The sequence below is a fragment of the Ananas comosus genome, linkage group 6 (assembly GCF_001540865.1).
Source record: "Ananas comosus cultivar F153 linkage group 6, ASM154086v1, whole genome shotgun sequence".
Taxonomy (NCBI): domain Eukaryota; kingdom Viridiplantae; phylum Streptophyta; class Magnoliopsida; order Poales; family Bromeliaceae; genus Ananas; species Ananas comosus.
In genome coordinates, this window is record NC_033626.1 from 3,768,153 (window position 1) to 3,785,841 (window position 17,689).

At 44.4% G+C, this 17,689-nt stretch overlaps 1 protein-coding gene and 1 long non-coding RNA gene across 2 annotated transcripts in view; one reads left to right on the top strand and one right to left on the bottom strand.

Annotated features, from left to right (window-relative positions):
* Positions 1-11,585, top strand: part of LOC109711525 — a 14,161-nt gene extending 2,576 nt beyond the window's left edge. The window contains exons 2-3 of the long non-coding RNA XR_002216633.1: positions 6,902-6,904; positions 11,573-11,585. This is a non-coding gene — a long non-coding RNA (uncharacterized LOC109711525). The remainder of the gene's footprint in view (positions 1-6,901; positions 6,905-11,572) is intronic.
* On the bottom strand, positions 1,055-1,537 carry LOC109711647 (spidroin-1-like). Its single transcript, XM_020234795.1, has one exon. The coding sequence runs from the start codon at positions 1,535-1,537 to the stop codon at positions 1,055-1,057; it is 483 nt and encodes a 160-aa protein (XP_020090384.1).

Consider the following 17,689-nt stretch of genomic DNA (forward strand, 5'->3'; position numbering starts at 1 on the left):
TATATATAAATATATATAATACACCCACACATATATATATAAATATTCATATAATATATATATATAGTATATATACTAGCATATATAATATCATATATATTACATATATACTATATATATACATACACAACATATATATATATATATATACATACGGCTCGGGTAGGGACCGAACTCGCACACACACACACACACACACACACACACACACACACACATATAATATATATATATATATATATATATTATATATTATATACCAACCACCTACCACCATTGTAAGGATCGAAATTTTTGCAGTGTAGCTAACTCTCAGTTGACCGGATGTTTTTTGTGTGTAATTTAATTCACAAAAAGCTCGCTCCAAGTGTTCGGGCGACAATCGAGTTAAAACGGAAATTCTACCGCGATTTCCAAGTTTCACTTAAATGAATAGTGAACTCGATATTTTCCGGAAACCGGCGGGTGTAGAAGTTGGTTCCCTGGCTCGTCACCGGACTCTGTTCATAACAGTCCAATAGCTCGTTTCGACCCGACACACACACACATTTGGAGCTAATGACGCTTGACGGATTTTGAGTTGACCGGCACTGGGATTTCGAAGAAAAAACCGAAAAATACATGTTTATATTATTTATGTTGTGTTTTCCTTCTATTCGAAGAACGGTTGATTTGTCGTGAATCCGTGGTCGATTTAGACGAAAACGAAATCGCAGCTTTGTTGTCTCCCGAGGTGCCTGATCGCACCGGTCAATCCGTTCGCTGACAATCGACGGACGGATACTGGCGGAGATGCAGCACAAATAAAACCGTTGATCGAGGAGGCGTCGGTAGTGGCAAAACGGGTATTTTCCTGAAACAGGTCGGCGATATCTCTTATGTACGGTTTCGCTGAGGGAATCCGCAGTGGCAGGGCCCTTCACCAGCATTTTCTAGTCGTCGGCTGAACAGGGCTCCGGCTTTGAAATTTCGGTGTTTGGTGGACTTTTTTGCGAAGTTGCGCCTTGTATATAGTTGTTTCCTAGGGTTTTTCTCAACCTAACCCTAACCCTAGCTACCCTAAGTCGCCCCAGCCACCTTCACCCTTCCCCCTGCCCTTGCTGCACCAGCCCCGGCCAAGCCGCGGCTGACCCCCGCCGCCGCCAGAGCCATCTCCCATGCTTTCTTCCTCTCTTTTCTCTCGACCTCTCCCCTCATCGGTTGTGTGAAGACCCCGGACGCGCCACCTCGGACGCTCCCCCGGGGTCACACCGTCTCCGGGTTCTCCCGCACCTGACCGGGTCGCGCGCGCCCTGTCGCCTGCGCCGCCGCAGCCGCTCCAGCGCCTGCAGCAGCCCAGCCGAGCCTGGCCGAGCCCGGTTTTGCTCGCAAAAAAACCGCCAGCGGCGCCGCCGCCGCCTGGGACCTTCGCGCGACACCCCGTGCCGGGCACCCTTCCTGCCGGCGCCGCCGGCCTCCCCGACGCGCCGCGCGCCGCTCGGCCGTAGCCGTGCCGCCCCAGACCAGCTGCGGTCCGAGTCAAGCCGGCCTCTCCCATCCGCGTCGCCGCCGCCCTGGGCGCCCCTCGTGGCACCTCCCGCCCTGACAGTCGGCGCACCTCTGCCCCGAGCCGCCCCGAGCGCCGCTTGCCTGGTTGCCGCCGAGCCGCCGCACCTCCAATCCGAGCCGATGCCGAAGCCGTGTGCGGCCTCTATTCCCCCGGCGCCGCACCTTGGCACCCGTGGCTAACTCCCCAGACTCGCTCAGCCGCTGCCGCCGTCCAGCTCCCCACGCCGCCGCCTCGTGGCCGCATGGCAACTCCCTGGAACCCGAGCCCGATCTCAGTGCGGGCTCGGTTTTGCTCGCGCCGCCGCCTGCCCTCGACGCTTCCAGCCGCCATACTGAGGTGAGCACGGTGTTCCCTCACCTCCCCCCCTCACCCGTGCCCCTGGCGCTCGCCGGCCGCCCGTGCCGCGAGCGGCCGGCAGCAAGGCTGCTCCGCCAAGCCCGAAATAGGACTTAATATGGGATGGATTTTGTGATCTGACTCCAGCTTCCCGATCTCTAGAAGAGCACCGATGACTCCTGGCAAGTTGCTGATCATCGTGCTCACCTTGTTTCCTGTCGGGAGACTCCGTTCCGCTGTTTTGGCGATGTCCGCTCCGTTTCAGCCTGCGGCATTATAAATCCTGTTTGTGCTATTAAGATTGCCAAAATCACTGGATCTACCCCTTGGATGCTTGAGCTGATCGTAACTTAATATAGCAGATTCTACTCTAAACCTTGTATTAATTGTGGATGAAATTGCTTTTAGTTGATGTCTAATTGACTATTTCCATATGATTAACACCTCAATAAAGGTAACTTCCATAGTTAGCATAGTACTGTATTGGAATTCCTTATGAACTGTTCAAATCATGTGGTTAACAGCTCAATTTATGGATAACTTCCATAGTTGGCTGAGTACTGTATTGGAATGTCACTCAAATTATTTTGTTTTTAGGCTTTATTATGCAAATCATAACATTTTTAACGACGCATTTATGAAGTAAGCAGATGTTTCTTTTTATTCAAGGGCAAAAAAAAAAAAGGAAGATATTTGATTGCTAATGAAATGTGTTTTATTTTTTGCTATATGTTACTTATGATAGATTTCTTGTTGGAATAAGCTTATACATCTCATATGTTTTAATTTTCTTTGTTTCAGATTGAAGCAACAAGCATGATTTGATGTTCGCATTTGAAGAATGTTTAGCTGGAGCTTTTCACTTTCCTTTTTCTTAACTTTCGAATATTTGGGGTTCAAATAAATTTTCTATTGCATTGATTTCTATTAGAATGTAAAAACTTATTTTGTTTGCATTTTATCACTACTCTAGATCATTGCTTATTATTTTGTTTCAAGAATGATTGTATCATCTTATTGCAATTTAGTAATATGACTCTTATTTTTTTTTACGGATGTTATAGATTGTTGGTTTTACAATTAATATCAAATGAAAAAGCCCTATTGTAATTTGTTGATATTAGTATTTTTTTTCATATTAGTTTCAAATTGCCAACGGTAAAAAACTGTCGGTACATGCGCTTTACGCCAGTGTTTTTTTTGTAGTTTTAACGACGGTTTAAGAACTGTTGCTAGAGATCATTTTCACCAGTGGTTAGTAAAAGTGCTGGGAAAAGGTTATACCAGCAAGGATATTGTAACGGTCACCTAGATTTTTACCAGCAGTTTTAGAACTGCTGGAGCAAATATTACCAGCAGTTTTTGTATTCTTTTCTAGCAGTTTTGACTGTTGGTATATGCCTATTTTTTTGTAGTGTATGTATGTTCGGGATAGTCTTTTTGTTTTGATGTGTTACAAAAGGATTAGCTACTATGTGATGGATTGCTTTATATGAAAATTTGATACTTGATGATCATTTGGTTAGTATACTTTGTAGATTATATTTTATTGGTTTATGTCTTAATTTGTATTCAAGTTTGATATTTATTTGTTGATTTGAAATCAGTAACTTTGATTTTTAAAAATTCAGTAATTATATGTAAAATATATATAATTTGGATGATTATTACAATTTAGCAAAATATGTATCGACGGTTTAAACCGCCGGTACAAATAATATAATTAATTTTCACTTACAGAATTTTAAGGTTAGCGGCGGTTTAAACCGCTGCTACCAATTCTAATTGAAATACTATCTGAGTAACAAGCAGCATTTAAAACCGCCGGTACGGAACCGCCGCAACGTATTTATCTTACCCCGGTGGTCGTTGAAACCGCCACTACAATGTAGAGACGGTGGTATTCACAGCGCTCTACCGGCGGTTGGTGAACCGTCGCTGCGTTTTATAAAGGCGGTTTAAACCGCCGGTAAATCTCATATAAACCGTCGGCAAATGTGTATTTTACTGTGGTGGTGGTGACCATCCCGAAGCAGTTAAACTACACCCTATGTCTAAGTTTGCTATTGATCAGTTTTGCATATTGAGCATGATACAATATAGGGTACCTAGATGGTTTTTTTTACATGTTATTGCATTCTAGGGGTAGTGTAGTGTTGCTTGTTTAGCACTTGGACCTAGTATGCATGATATTGAGACGTAGTGAATTGCAACCCTATAATGAGATGGTAATTGTGGATAAGAACCGAGTAGTAGCTCTTATATGATAATGAGTGGTATCTAGTAAATGTTAAACACAAGAACGAGTGGCATGAAAACCTTAGTGTAGTTGAAACACTAGGAGGTTGAGAATTGGGATTTCATTGATCCGTGATAATGCTAACCCTAGTTGGTAGGGTATCCCCTGTTCACAAGGATTGGATTGTGCTCACATAGCCTATCTGTGCTTGCTGTGGTCGCTCCACACGAGCTGTGCACTCCAGAGTTTAGACACACGAGGGGCAGTCGTTGTGTGCTGCCTAGATAGCCGCTAGCTGTCCGCAGGCGGTCTCGGGAGTAGTTAAGCAGTGAGACTCCTCCCCTATGAGACTTAAAAACGTGAGATTGAGGGCGAGCCTTTGGGTTAGCCAAGTGATTGGGTAATCTAATGAATGGCTTCATTATTGAACATAGTAGTATGGTAGCTAGCCTTTACTATGAGTTGCATGCATTCATTATACTGGATTAAGGCATGATAGAGTACTTGCACCTTTTCTTATTGTTATTGCTTTCAAGTTATCTATCTATCTATCTGCCTATGCCTGCTTAGACCTAGTGGGGAGATCGGCGGAGTCGGCGGCCAAACCTACTGAGAACTATGGACAATAGTTCTCACCTCACTTTGTTCCAGGGCCGAACTCGAGTACTCCCGGCGAGGATCGTGGTAAGGGCTTAGCGCCCTAGAGGTTGTAGATGCTTCCTTTTCGCATTAGTAGTCACCCTATATACATGCTTGAGAGTAGATGATGTATAGGTGGTGAGATATTTGGATGAATGTAAACTTATGTTTATATTTTGGAAGAATGTAAAGTGATCAATGTATTAAAGGCTGAATGAATGTAATAGATTAGTATCTCTCTTTTATTCACTTGTGTTCACTCGTGATGCTTGTTCTTGGTTGTTTAGCACCGGTTGTGCTCTCGTTGTTGTTATGATCGTGTATGTATTCAAGTTGAATTTCTGGGAACTTGTTGTACATAATCTCGTTGTTTGCCTTGGGCGGACAGGGGAGGTCCTGTCCATTCGGCGTCTGTTCGACGCACCCGAACCGGACCAAATTGGTAGCGGGTCTCGGGCCGTGACAGACCCATAGCGAATCACGAGGGATTCTGCTTCCTTGGAGGACCGCCTTGTGCTGTTGGAGGACATTATCGCAAAAATGGGTGAAAGGTACACCGAAATGGCTGATACTTTTAACTCATTCAATGAAGATGACCACAGCATGGAGGAAAGCGTATCTACTGCCATGATGACCTTTTGAAGCGAACTCAAAAAGCTCTAAGGCAACATGACTCGTCGTGATAAGGAGCGAAAGAAACTGATCAAGGAGCTTGTTACTCGAGTCGACGAGGTCGAGGACTTCAAGACGAGAGTAACGATCTTTGAGAAAGCGGTGGCGCGTGGCCACGAACCCCAAAGAGAGTCCGCTTCGAAGGTACGTGTCCTTGAGCCTCAAAATTTTAGGGGTACCCGCGATGAGAAAGAGATCGACAATTTTTTGTGGCACATGGAGCGCTACTTCAAGGTGTTGCGGCTGGACGACGAGGAGGAAAAAGTCCAGGCTGCATCCATGTACTTTGCTGACGACGCGATGCTGTGGTGGTGTCGGCGTTCTGCAGAAGCCGAGAAAGGCCAATGCAGCTTGAAGACGTGGGAGGACTTTGTGCGCGAGCTCAAGGCGCAGTTCTAGCCCGAGCACGTCGAGTACCTTGCGAGGAAGCAACTTCGACGGCTTAAACACACAGGGACGCTTAAGGAGTATGTCAAGGAATACTCTAAGTTGATGCTGTCCATCACTAATATGGCGGAGGAAGATCGCTTATTCTTCTTCCTCGACGGACTCCAACCTTGGGCAAACAAGGAGCTTGCAGGGCGCGACGTCAAAGACGTTGCCTCCGCAATTGCCTTGGCGGAAAAACTGCTTGAGTGTGATCGAGCGGATTCAACTCGGAGCAAGGGGCTCAAAACGAGCAAGGCCAAAGGTGAAGGAGACCATCGCGACCAAAAGAAGCGCAGGGGCCGCAAGAGAGGTCCTGTGCCACCGCCGAAGAACTTGACATGCTACGTCTGCGGCGAGAACCATTAGGCGAGGGACTGCCCAAACAAGAAGAAGCTGAATGCAGTCCAGACCAAGCAGGGCGAGGGCAATGCAGAACCGACGAAGATGGGCGCGCTCAGGCTCGTCAACGCGGATCAGGGGCTGGCAAGCAGTAGCAAGCCCCTCAACAAGGAGCTTATGTACATCAATGCGACCCTTAACGGCAGGGCCACACGAGCATTGGTGGACACGGGAGCCACTCACAACTTTGTTGCCGAAGTGTAGGCCAAACGGATAGGTCTTCCCCTTGAGAAGGATCCTAACAGGATCAAGGCCGTCAACTCTGAGGCCCAACCTGTTGCGGGCGTGGCCAAGGGCGTGGCCATTACGGTGGGACCTTGGAGAGGCACCGCAAACTTCACCGTTGCACCCATCGACGACTTCCAAGTCATACTAGGTATGGACTTCTTGGCTTCGTCAAAGGCGGTTTCGATGCCACACCTTGGGGCCTTAAGCATCATGGACGAGGCAGCCCCATGCATGGTCCTAGCGAGCAAGGAGAAAATGGTAAGCACCCAGACCCTCTCTGCATTGCAGTTGCGAAAGGGTGTGAACCGTGACGAGATGACTTACCTTGCGGCCATCCGCGAGGTGAGCGATGAGGGCCTCGATGAGGAGGGTCTTCCTGCGGAGATTGGAGCAATCTTGGCAGACTCCAGGATGTCATGCCAAAGGAGCTGCCGAAGCAACTTCCACCCAAGTAGGAGGTGGATCATGCCATTGAGCTCGAGCAAGGGGGTTTTTTACCCAACTAGTCTCCTCCAAAACTTTTATTCTAAAAATAAGCCTATGAAACTTTTATTTACAAAAATAGGCTCCAAACTCCCACGTGGGCAGTGAGTTGGCGGGGGAAGTTAAAAACGGTGAACCATTTACCGCTTTCAAATGAATGCGGTAAATGGTTCACCGCTTTCATAAGGATTTAAAAATTCTATGAAGGCGGTGAACCATTCACCGCCTTCGTAGTATTCCCCGCGAAGCTGAGAAAGCACTTAAAAACGGTGAATCATTTACCACTTTTAAAAGCGTTGAATGGTTCACCGCTTTTAAAAGCGGTGAACCATTCATCGCCTTTATATGCGGTAAATGGTTCACCGCATTCAAGCTATACTACAGCAATGTAGCAGCAACTTTGCATTTTTTCCACATTATACAAAATAGTAATATTTTCAAGCATTTCAATTACAGCAATAAATACATAAAATCATCTATACCAACTTAAACCACACTTTAAGCATATAAAATGAGCTATACCAATATCGACACATTTCAATATGAATAAATTTAGATAATACTCTAAAAAATTAATGTAGAAAGATCTGAAATATCAAATATACATAAGAATCTCAAAAATGATAAAAAACATCAAGTCCCCTCCATTCCCCTTCTATACTCTCACCCTCGTCCCCTGCCACGTCCACGTCCACGTCCGTATCCACGACTGCGTCCTCAACTCCGTCCTCGAATATGTATGTCATGCTTCATCTAAGGCTTCACAGGCTCAATAACATGCATCTGATCAATATGCTCGATGGCGATGCCCTCGACAATCGGCTCCATCTCTTGCTCAACAGCTAATGGTAGTATCCCTTCCTGCGTCTCAATATGACCCTATCGTCGTCGCCTACGTCGATATACAACATCATTGCGATGAACCTGTAGAGTATGTCTCACCTTTATCACGGCGCTTAACAAAATAATTGTTCACCTTATAAAATGTAGCGGCCACAAATGCTGTGATAGGTAAACCACGTACACCTTTAAGCACTCTATTTAAACTCTCCGACTGATTTGTCGTCATTGTCCCAAAACGCCATCCTCCATCAAATGCTCTCGCCCAATATTCCATATCTTTCAACTGCTCCTTATGCTCATAATATTCCTTTGCAGTTGCAGCACATCCTATGCTCGTATAAAATTTATTGAGCACATTTTTATTTTTGAAACCGGCTTTTTTCATGTTAGCCTTCATATGGCGGAGGCACCAACGGTGAGCATGTCCCTCGCTTCTCGGAAACTCCTCCGCAACAATCTCCTTTAACCCAGGAAAGCAATCTGAAATTAAACAAATAGATCGATCATGTGTCACTAAGACCTTTAAATGTCGTAAAAACCAACGCAAACTAGCCGCATTTTCTCCCTCAAAAATAGCAAACGCCAATGGGTATAACCCATTATTGGCATCTACACCAGCCGCAATCAACGCATGCCCTTGATACTTTCTATACATATGAGTTCCATCAATACTCAACAATGGTCGACAATAAGAAAACCCATTAATTGACGGCCCGAATGCCCAAAATACTCATCCAAACTGCCTAACGCCATTTGGTAGGATTTAGGATCAAGACACCATTGAGTCCCGGGATTCACGCGCTGTAGTATAGATAGGAAGCGACCAAGATCGGTGTATGACTCCTTCCAACCACCATAAATGATCTGTAGTGCTTTACTTCTAGCCTGCCACGCTTTCGAATAAGGTATGTCTACATGCAATTCATTACGCACCTTTTCTTTAATTTTTGCCGATGTCAAAGTAAGCTTTACCCTCAATGATGGGAGAATATGTCGACATATAAGAGATGAAGTACAGTTTCGATGTGCAGTGTTAAGCACCGGCACTCAACATGTATGTTGCCCGGTGTATGTTTTAACTCTAAAATAACTCACATTCTTTAGTACCGATGCATGTAATCTCCAAGGACATGAATCTACTCTGCATTTAACCGTATACGCCTTTGTCTTCGACTTTTTTACTTTCATTTGCACGTTGTGAGCAATATGCCATTCCCCAAGAGTGTGCAATAAACTTGCTTTATCACGAAATACCCGACCAACCCATAAGTCATCAATAGTAGGAGAGGGCTGTTCAATCTGCAGACGATCAAATTCACCGTTATCGACCACATACTGGTCAATTCAATCGTCATCTTCTACAAATTGCTCTGGATGATCTATGAACTCTCCACCTTCATCCGGATCATCAACATATTAATTATTGATAATTGGATCATCACCCTCAGTATATATGATATCTGCGAGGACCCCCAGTCCGCCATCATGATCTGCATCATAGTAATGACCTTCCGCCACAATATTCTCATTTACGGCCAAATTTGAAGGTTCATGTTCAACACCCTCATGATCAGTAGCATAACCGTCTTCAGCTACTTCTTGTTGCACTTCCGCCCGATTTCCTATACCGTTATTTTCGGTTCCCAGTGGATACGATCCAAAGTCATAGACATCATGAGAGGTATGAAATCTGCAATTATTTCGTAATTAATCACTTTCTAACTAAATAAAATAGTAAATGATTATATTAATTCTAGCGTATTGTAACCCTTCTTCACATGAGACGCCTTGCTCTCTACCTAGTGAGGCATGAGAACTAGAAGCTGAGGCATGATGAATAGTACGTGGGAGGGGAGGAGGATCACCAATAACTATATTTGAAAATTCGTACTCCCTACAATTGATGGAAGAAGGTAATATAAACATTTGTTATATTAAAATAATTATACAAAATTCATATTTTGCAATACTAACCTAGGTGCATTTGCTCCTCCTCCGATATCAGCACGAAAAGGTTCTCTTTTGGGGGACAGGGGATAATATATCCACATTAATGTCACAATTTAACATTCTAGAATAATACCCCTGAGATAAAACCATATGTTTTTCAATGAAAATTATCAAACACGGAGGGTTTTCCGACAATGCCATCGCACCACACAGTGAGTCATCGTCCATAACTTCAACCACATCGAATTGATTCATTCCGGTCGAATATCGGATTTTGATAATTAGACGATACTCATCTCTCGGAGTATCGGTTAATCTATATATTTTTCTCTCGAATTCTGTAAATACAATATCCACTGGAATACCACTTAATTTCTTACGACCACCAACGTACTTTGGATTGTTATCGTGCGCCAATATTTCTCCATTCCAATGAACAACAATAGCCACATTACTACGCGTCATCCTAACTTAAACAAAATATAAAATTTGTAAACAAATATAATCATACCAATATTTGAGATAAAGTGCAAATTTTACTATTTCTACACTCTCGATGAGATGGACCCAAAATTTATATTAAAAAATTTGGTATACAAGTAGCATTTCTCTTTCTTTTTTCTTAAGGGTTTAGGGTTTAGGGATTTTATCTAGTATATTTTTTAAAAACCAATTAGAGATTTTATCTAATTTATTAATAATATTATCAAATTTAATAAATTTAATTATTTTTAAATAAACACAACTAAGTTAATTAATAGTTAATAACAAACAAATTGAGTGTTTAAATCTGATAAAATTTTAAATATCAATAAACTAACCTAATGAAGCAATGTAGAACTAACCTAATGGAGCAATGTCAAAATAACTACAACTTTTTCAATGTGAAAGTTGAGGAATCAATGTCAAAGTTGAGGAAAAGTTGAGGAATCAACTCTACTTAGGAGAAACAATGTAGAACTAACCTAATGGAACAATGTCAAAATAAGTAACCTAATGAAGCAATGTCAAAATAACTAACCTAATGGAATAATGTAGAAGGAATGCTTAGAAGAGAGGGCATGGCAACAGCACAGGTGGGCACCGGCAATGGCTGCAGCGACGGCGACGGCGGCGTCGGCGTCGGCGTCAGCGTCGGACTCGTTGGGTCGGAGTGAGGGAGACAGAGAGGAGTGAGTGAGAGTGAGGGAGGCAGTGTAGGAGACAGAGAGAGCTCGGGCGGGGCCAGTCAGGGAGAAAGGAAAAGGGTTCGGGCAGGGTTAGGGTATATCGACTAAATGCGGTGCGGTGAACCATTTACCGCATATAAATGCAGTAATCCATTTACCACATTCATGCGGTGAACCATTCACCGTATTTAAAAGCGGTGAACCATTCCCCACTTTTAAATGCGATAAATAGTTAACCGCATTATGAATGCGGTAAACCATTTACCGCATTCTTTGTTTTTACCACGCGGTGCACCTAGATCCACAAATGCGGTGAATGGTTCACCGCTATATATGCATTATGAATGCGGTGAACCATTCACCGCATACATGCATTATCCCAAACCCGCGCTGACCTGGCCTATTTGAAGGCTATTTTTACAATAAATTTTTAAGGAGGCCTATTTTTATAAATAAAATTTTTGGAAAGCCTATTTATAAAAAAAATTCCAAGCCAGGAGCCAAATCGCCAGCGAAAGCGCCATATAGATGGCCCCGCCAAAGCTTGAGGAACTGCAAAAGCAGTTGAAGGAGCTCCTCGATGTAGGCTTCATTCGACCGTCGAAAGCATCTTACGGAGCACCAGTTTTGTTCCAGCGGAAGAGCGACGGAAGCCTGCGGCTTTGTATCGATTACAGAGCGCTCAACAGGGTAACGGTAAAAAACAAGTACCATATTTCTTTGGTTGCAGATCTCTTCGACCAATTGGGCAGAGTGAAGTACTTCACCAAACTCGACCTTCGCTCTGGGTATTATCAAGTGCGGATTGCGGAAGGAGACGAGGAGAAGACCACGTGTGTGACGAGGTACGGGGCCTATGAGTTCCTTGTCATGTTGTTCGGCTTGACGAACGCGCCAGCGACCTTCTGTACACTTATGAACAAGTTGTTCCATCCCTATCTCGATCGCTTTGTGGTGGTGTACTTCGACGACATCGTGGTATACAGCAACACCTTGGAGGAGCACATCGAGCACTTGCGAACCGTCTTCCAAGTGCTGCGGGAGAACAAGCTGTTCGTCAAGAAGGAGAAGTGCATATTCGCGAAGGAAGAGGTGCACTTCCTTGGCCACTAGATAGGCCGGGACCTGATTCGCATCGACTAGCGGAAGGTGCGAGCTATCTGCGAATAGGAGACCCGAACGACGGTGTCCGAGTTGCGGTCTTTCCTTGGGCTCGTCAACTATTACCGCCGCTTCATTGCGGGCTACTCTACGAGAGCAGCCCCGTTGACGGATCTGCTGAAGAAAAACCACTCGTGGGTTTGGACCTTTCAATGCGCGGAGGCATTCGAGGACCTAAAGTGAGCGGTGACGAAGGATCCAGTGCTGCGACTACCCGACTGCAGTCGCACCTTTGAGATACATACTGATGCCTCTAACTTTGCCATTGGCGGTGTTCTCGTGCAAGATGGGCACCCCATCGCTTATGAGAGCCGCAAGTTCAACAACACCGAGCGGCGTTATACAGTCCAGCAGAAGGAAATGATCGCTGTGGTGCATTGTTTGCGAACCTGACGACACTATTTGCTTGGAAGCAAGTTTGTGGTGCGCACCGACAACGTTGCCACGAGCTACTTCGAATCGCAAAAGAAGCCGTCGCCTAAGCAGGCGAGGTGGCAGGACTTCTTGGCGGAGTTCAACCATAGTTAGTTAATTCGAATTCGGCAAAAATTCGGTACGGGTATAATTCGGATAAAATTCGTCTTTTAATTTTTAAATTCGTTGAAAAATACGGCTAAAAAACGGATTCGATAATTATTCGGATACGTGATTTATACGGATATTATACGTCCACCAATTAAAAATTCGGCATCAAAAATTCGGCTATATAATAAATATATAATAATTAATATACTATATATATTATTATTATAATTTTTATATATAGATTAAATATATTCATATATTAATAATAAAAATATATTAATAATACATAAAATTTATATATTTAAAATATTAATAAATAATTAAAAATTTATAAATAAAATATTATATAAATATTTTTATATAAAAATAAAATAATATATAAAAAGAGCGGCGACGAAGTGTCGGGCTGGGTTCTACGCCTGGATTGGCCTGTGAGTGAACTGAATCCGCCTCCGCCTCGGATGCGGATCCGGTCTGGAGAAGCTACAGAGAGGAAGTGCAAACCCAAGACCCGAACAGGGCATTTCCATAGTTCACCCCTTGGATGCGGATCCGGTAACGCTACAGTGAGGGAGCGCGAACCCAAAACCCGAACAAGCTTCTTCTTCACAAAACTCGCCGCCGTCATTACTCCTCTTTGCCATGGATCTTCTCTTGTCTTCCTCTGGTTCCTTCACCTTATCCTACTCCTACGCTTCCCACTCAGGTCATGGTAGCACCATGACAATCCCTTCCCCTCAACGCGAGCGGCGACGAGAGCGGCGACGACGAGAGCGGTGACGACGCAACCGCGATCGCCGGATTTTTGGGCGAATTATTCGCGAATCGCGAATAATTCGCGAATAATTATTTTTGATGAAAAAATCGCGATTTTTTTCGTACTTTTCGGAAAAATACGAAAACCACCGTTTAATTCGTATCTTAAAAAATACGCGAATAATTCGCGTATTAATCGCGAATTAACTAACTAAGAGTTCAACATGAAGATTCAATATAAGCTCGGGAAGGAAACCGCGTGGCTGATGCTCTCAGCCACAAGGCTGAACTTGCAGCCGTGTTGCAGCTTCACGAGACACTTCGCGATCGACTTCGTTCAGGAACCAACGAGGACCCTATCACTCAAAATCTAGTGCAGCTTGTCAATGAGGGCAAAATGCGAAGGTTTTGGCTGAGCAACGAGCTGCTTCTTACCAAGGGGCGACGGGTGTACGTGCCCAAGTGGGGCAACCTTCGCCGCGAGCTCATCAAGGAGTGCCATGACTCCAAATGGGCGGGCCACCCAGGTCAGAAGCGAACCCTGGTGTTGCTCGAGGTCGCCTACTTTTGGCCGCGGATGCACAAAGACGTGGAGGCCTACGTGCGAACTTGCTTGGTGTGTCAACAAGACAAAGTTGAGCACCAGCGACCTCGCGGACTCCTCGAGTCATTACCTGTGCCTAGCCGTCCATAGGAGAGCATTTCTATGGACTTCATCTTTGCCTTGCCAAAGGTGGGGGTGCTTGGGTCCATTCTAGTGGTGGTTGATCATTTTTCCAAGTACGGGACCTTCATTGTAGCGTCGGCCGATTGTACTGCTGAAGAAACGGCACGCCTCTTCGTTAGCCACATCGTCAAACTTTGGGGGATCCCCACGAGCATCGTGAGCGACCGCAACCCCAGGTTCACTGGCAAGTTTTGGACCGAGGTGTTCAAAATCTTGTGGTCAGAGTTGCTCTTCTCCACCAGTTGGCATATACAGACCGACGAGCAAACAGAGCGAGTGAATGCTCTATTGGAGGAGTACTTGCGGCACTATGTGAGTGCCAATCAGAAGGATTTGGTACATCATCTCGATGTCGTCCAGTTTGCTTACAACTTGCGGCGCAGCGAGTCTACAGGCTGTAGCCCCTTCGAGTTGGCGATCGGACGGCAACCACTTGCCCCTCATACGACCGCTGTGGGAGAGCAGTTCCACAGCCCAGTTGCTCTTCAGTTTACTACTAACTTGCAGGAAAAGGGTGAAATTGCTAGGGCAAACTTGGAGAAAGCCTCACGACGGATGAAGAAGTGAGGTGACGAAAAGCGACAGCCTCGTGAGTTTGCCGAGGGTGATCGCGTGATGGTCAAGCTTCATCCGCAGCAATTCAAAGCCTTGCGGAAGGTGCACAAGGGACTGCTGTGCGAGTATGAAGGCCCATTTACTGTCGTCAAGAGTGTTGGCAGGGGGCCTACAAGCTGCAGTTACCCGCGAACCTCAAGATCCACCCCGTCTTTCATGTCAGCAGGTTGAAGCTGTACAACGAAGATGCGGAGAATCCGAGCCGAGGAGTGTCGCAGCGAGCACCTGCGACTATGGTGACTTCGTTCGACAAAGAAGCGGAGTCCATCCTGGACACTCGACTCATTCGGCGATGTGGAGTTACGCCGAATCCTGAGTACTTGGTGAAGTGGAAGAATCTCCCCTTCGGCGAGGCAAGTTGGGAGAAAGCGGATACACTTTGGCAGTACCAAGCGCTCATCGACGAGTTCCAGAAGCAGCGCGCGATGAGCACGCCTGCGCATTAGGTGGAGGAGGGTGTCAGGGACTTAGAAAAATTTCTATGCAGCTCGGTCCCAGGCCCAAATCTGCTTAGCGAGTTCGGGTTGGAAACGGGTTGAATCAGGTTATCAAGGAGACCCAAACCCAACCCACTGTGGAAAACTTAAGGGTTATGAAACTCATAAGAGTTATGGGTGACTCTTGAGCTTTTGGCTATTATGAGGGCTCATTATGTATGCAATAGTGGGTGAGTTATGTGGCTAGTGGGTGAGTTATGAGGGCTCATTAGGCCTATAAATAGTGGGGTTGGCTAAGGCCAAGACACACAAGAGAGAGTGTGTTGTATGCTGTAATCTCTTTTTCTAAGCAGTGTAGTACTTAGTTTTTTTTTTAGAGAACCTCTGTCTCTTTCTCTTGTTATTTTTCCTTTGCATACTTAGTCGTAGGACGCGAAGGTCCGGACTACCAACAGAGACAAAGGCTTGTCCATCTTCGAGCAGGAAAGGTAGGCGTCGCACGGGCTTTGCGAATGAAAACGCTAAGTCCGTGACACACCGCTCAAAATGTTTAAGCCGGGTTAAGACTTTTAGCTCAATTATATCTTATATATAAAACTACTTGGGGTCTCACAGCTCCCACACCCATTGCAGGACCTTGCCACTCATTCATCGGCTCGTAGGGGCCCGAAATTAAGGGCAACTTCCAACCTCTCGGCCACAACCCTCTAGACTCCTATAATTCCTGTAATTTTATTCTTTCATATTATTTATTTAATATAAAATTTTATATTTTTAGCATTTGACTACCATTGTCGCATTCACGTTTGTTGTGCCACTGTCTTCGTCACCGAGGAGTATCAGATTCACTTAATTTAAGAAAGCTATTCAAATTCAGTTCTACCGGTATATATTATTTTGGTTGTATTTTTATAATTCAAGATTTAGGGTTAGGGTTTAGAAGTTGCTACTTCTATACCACAGTCACACACGCACATACTGTTTATAGATCATACATATGATAAAATTTTGTTCGATTTAAGATGAAAAACATGTATTTATTATAAATATACAGTATTACAGCATAACAGAACAGTGCTGTAAGGTTTCAAATTTTGTTGTTTGAATGTGGAATATATATTCATTGCAAATGTACACTTTATTGGTAGAATAGTGCTAGAAATCCACCGGTACATGCTATTTTATTTATATTTATATAATTTATAATTTAGAAATAGGGTTTAGAAATTTCTACTTGTATACTGCAGTCATACAAACACTGTCACGCCCCAAAACCGCTACCAATTTGATCCTGTTCGGGTACGTTGAATAGATGCCGAACTGACAGCACCTCCCCTGTCCGCCCAAGGCTAAACAACCTAATCATGTACAAGAATTTGCCCAGGAGAAGAAATTCAATACATACATGATCAACTAGAAGCACACAAGTGTGATACAACTAAGAGCAAGAACCACAAGTGTATATACAAGTGTAATAAAGAGAGATGCAACTAGCTATTACAACTATTTAACATTTACATAATTGATTACATTACATTTCCATCTTCCAAAATGTAATACATGGTCATCTCCAAAATACATGGGTAGCTCTCCAACAACTATCAAAATATACATCATCTAGTACACGAGAGTACTCTATATGCATGTAGGAAAGCTACTAACTAACTAAGGGCGCTATGCCCTTGCCGCGGTCCTCGCCCGGTGTACTGGTACTCGGCCCTGCAACAACGTGGGGTGAGAACTATATAAATATAGTTTCCAGTGAGTTCGGCCGCCGACTCTGCCGATCTTCCCACTAGGTCTAAGCAGGCATAAGCAGATAGATAGATAGATAGGTAGAAATGTAAACTGCAACTATTCTACCATGCCTTCAATGCGATGCCATGTATGAAATAATCATAATGCAACAGTATACTATCATGCTAGTATGATGTCAAAAGTATGTATATGTAACATAGCAATACAATCTACAATATACACTATGTTTACTCAAGGTAAGAATGCAATTCTACTATGCTATTCATGTTCATTACACAATTTACCTAGCTAACCCGTAAGTTAAGTCCTCGACTCAGTTTCAATCTCATAGGTGAGGAGAAACTGTACTCGCACACCGAGACCGTTTGCGGGACAACTACATCTGCCCCTAGGTGAAGTACTCCGGAGACCACTGCTTCGGTGGAGCGACCACCGACAAGCGAAACAGACTGGTCCAATCCTCACAAGAGGATACCCTATCTACTAGGGTCATAGTGCCTCTGCTGCATAATCACAATGCATAATCAAATGCCGGGACTTCTACCATCCCTAAGTTCATGTCATGTTTACTACACTAGACTCAATGCCACTCGTTTGATCATTTGTAGTAAGTTTTCTAGTTAGTTGACATGCTACTCGCTCATGTTTAGTGTTTCTACTACACTAGTTCAATGCCACTCATCTAGGCTGTAACATACCGAACTTCTAAAACTTTTAAGTTACGGTGTACATTTGGTTGAAAAGCCATTTGAATAGTCCCGGTGGAGTTCGGTA

What these genes read in the sequence shown, in the direction of transcription:
- LOC109711647 (XM_020234795.1), bottom strand. Translation starts at nt 1,537, where the DNA reads ATGGGAGAGGCCGGCTTGACTCGGACCGCAGCTGGTCTGGGGCGGCAC.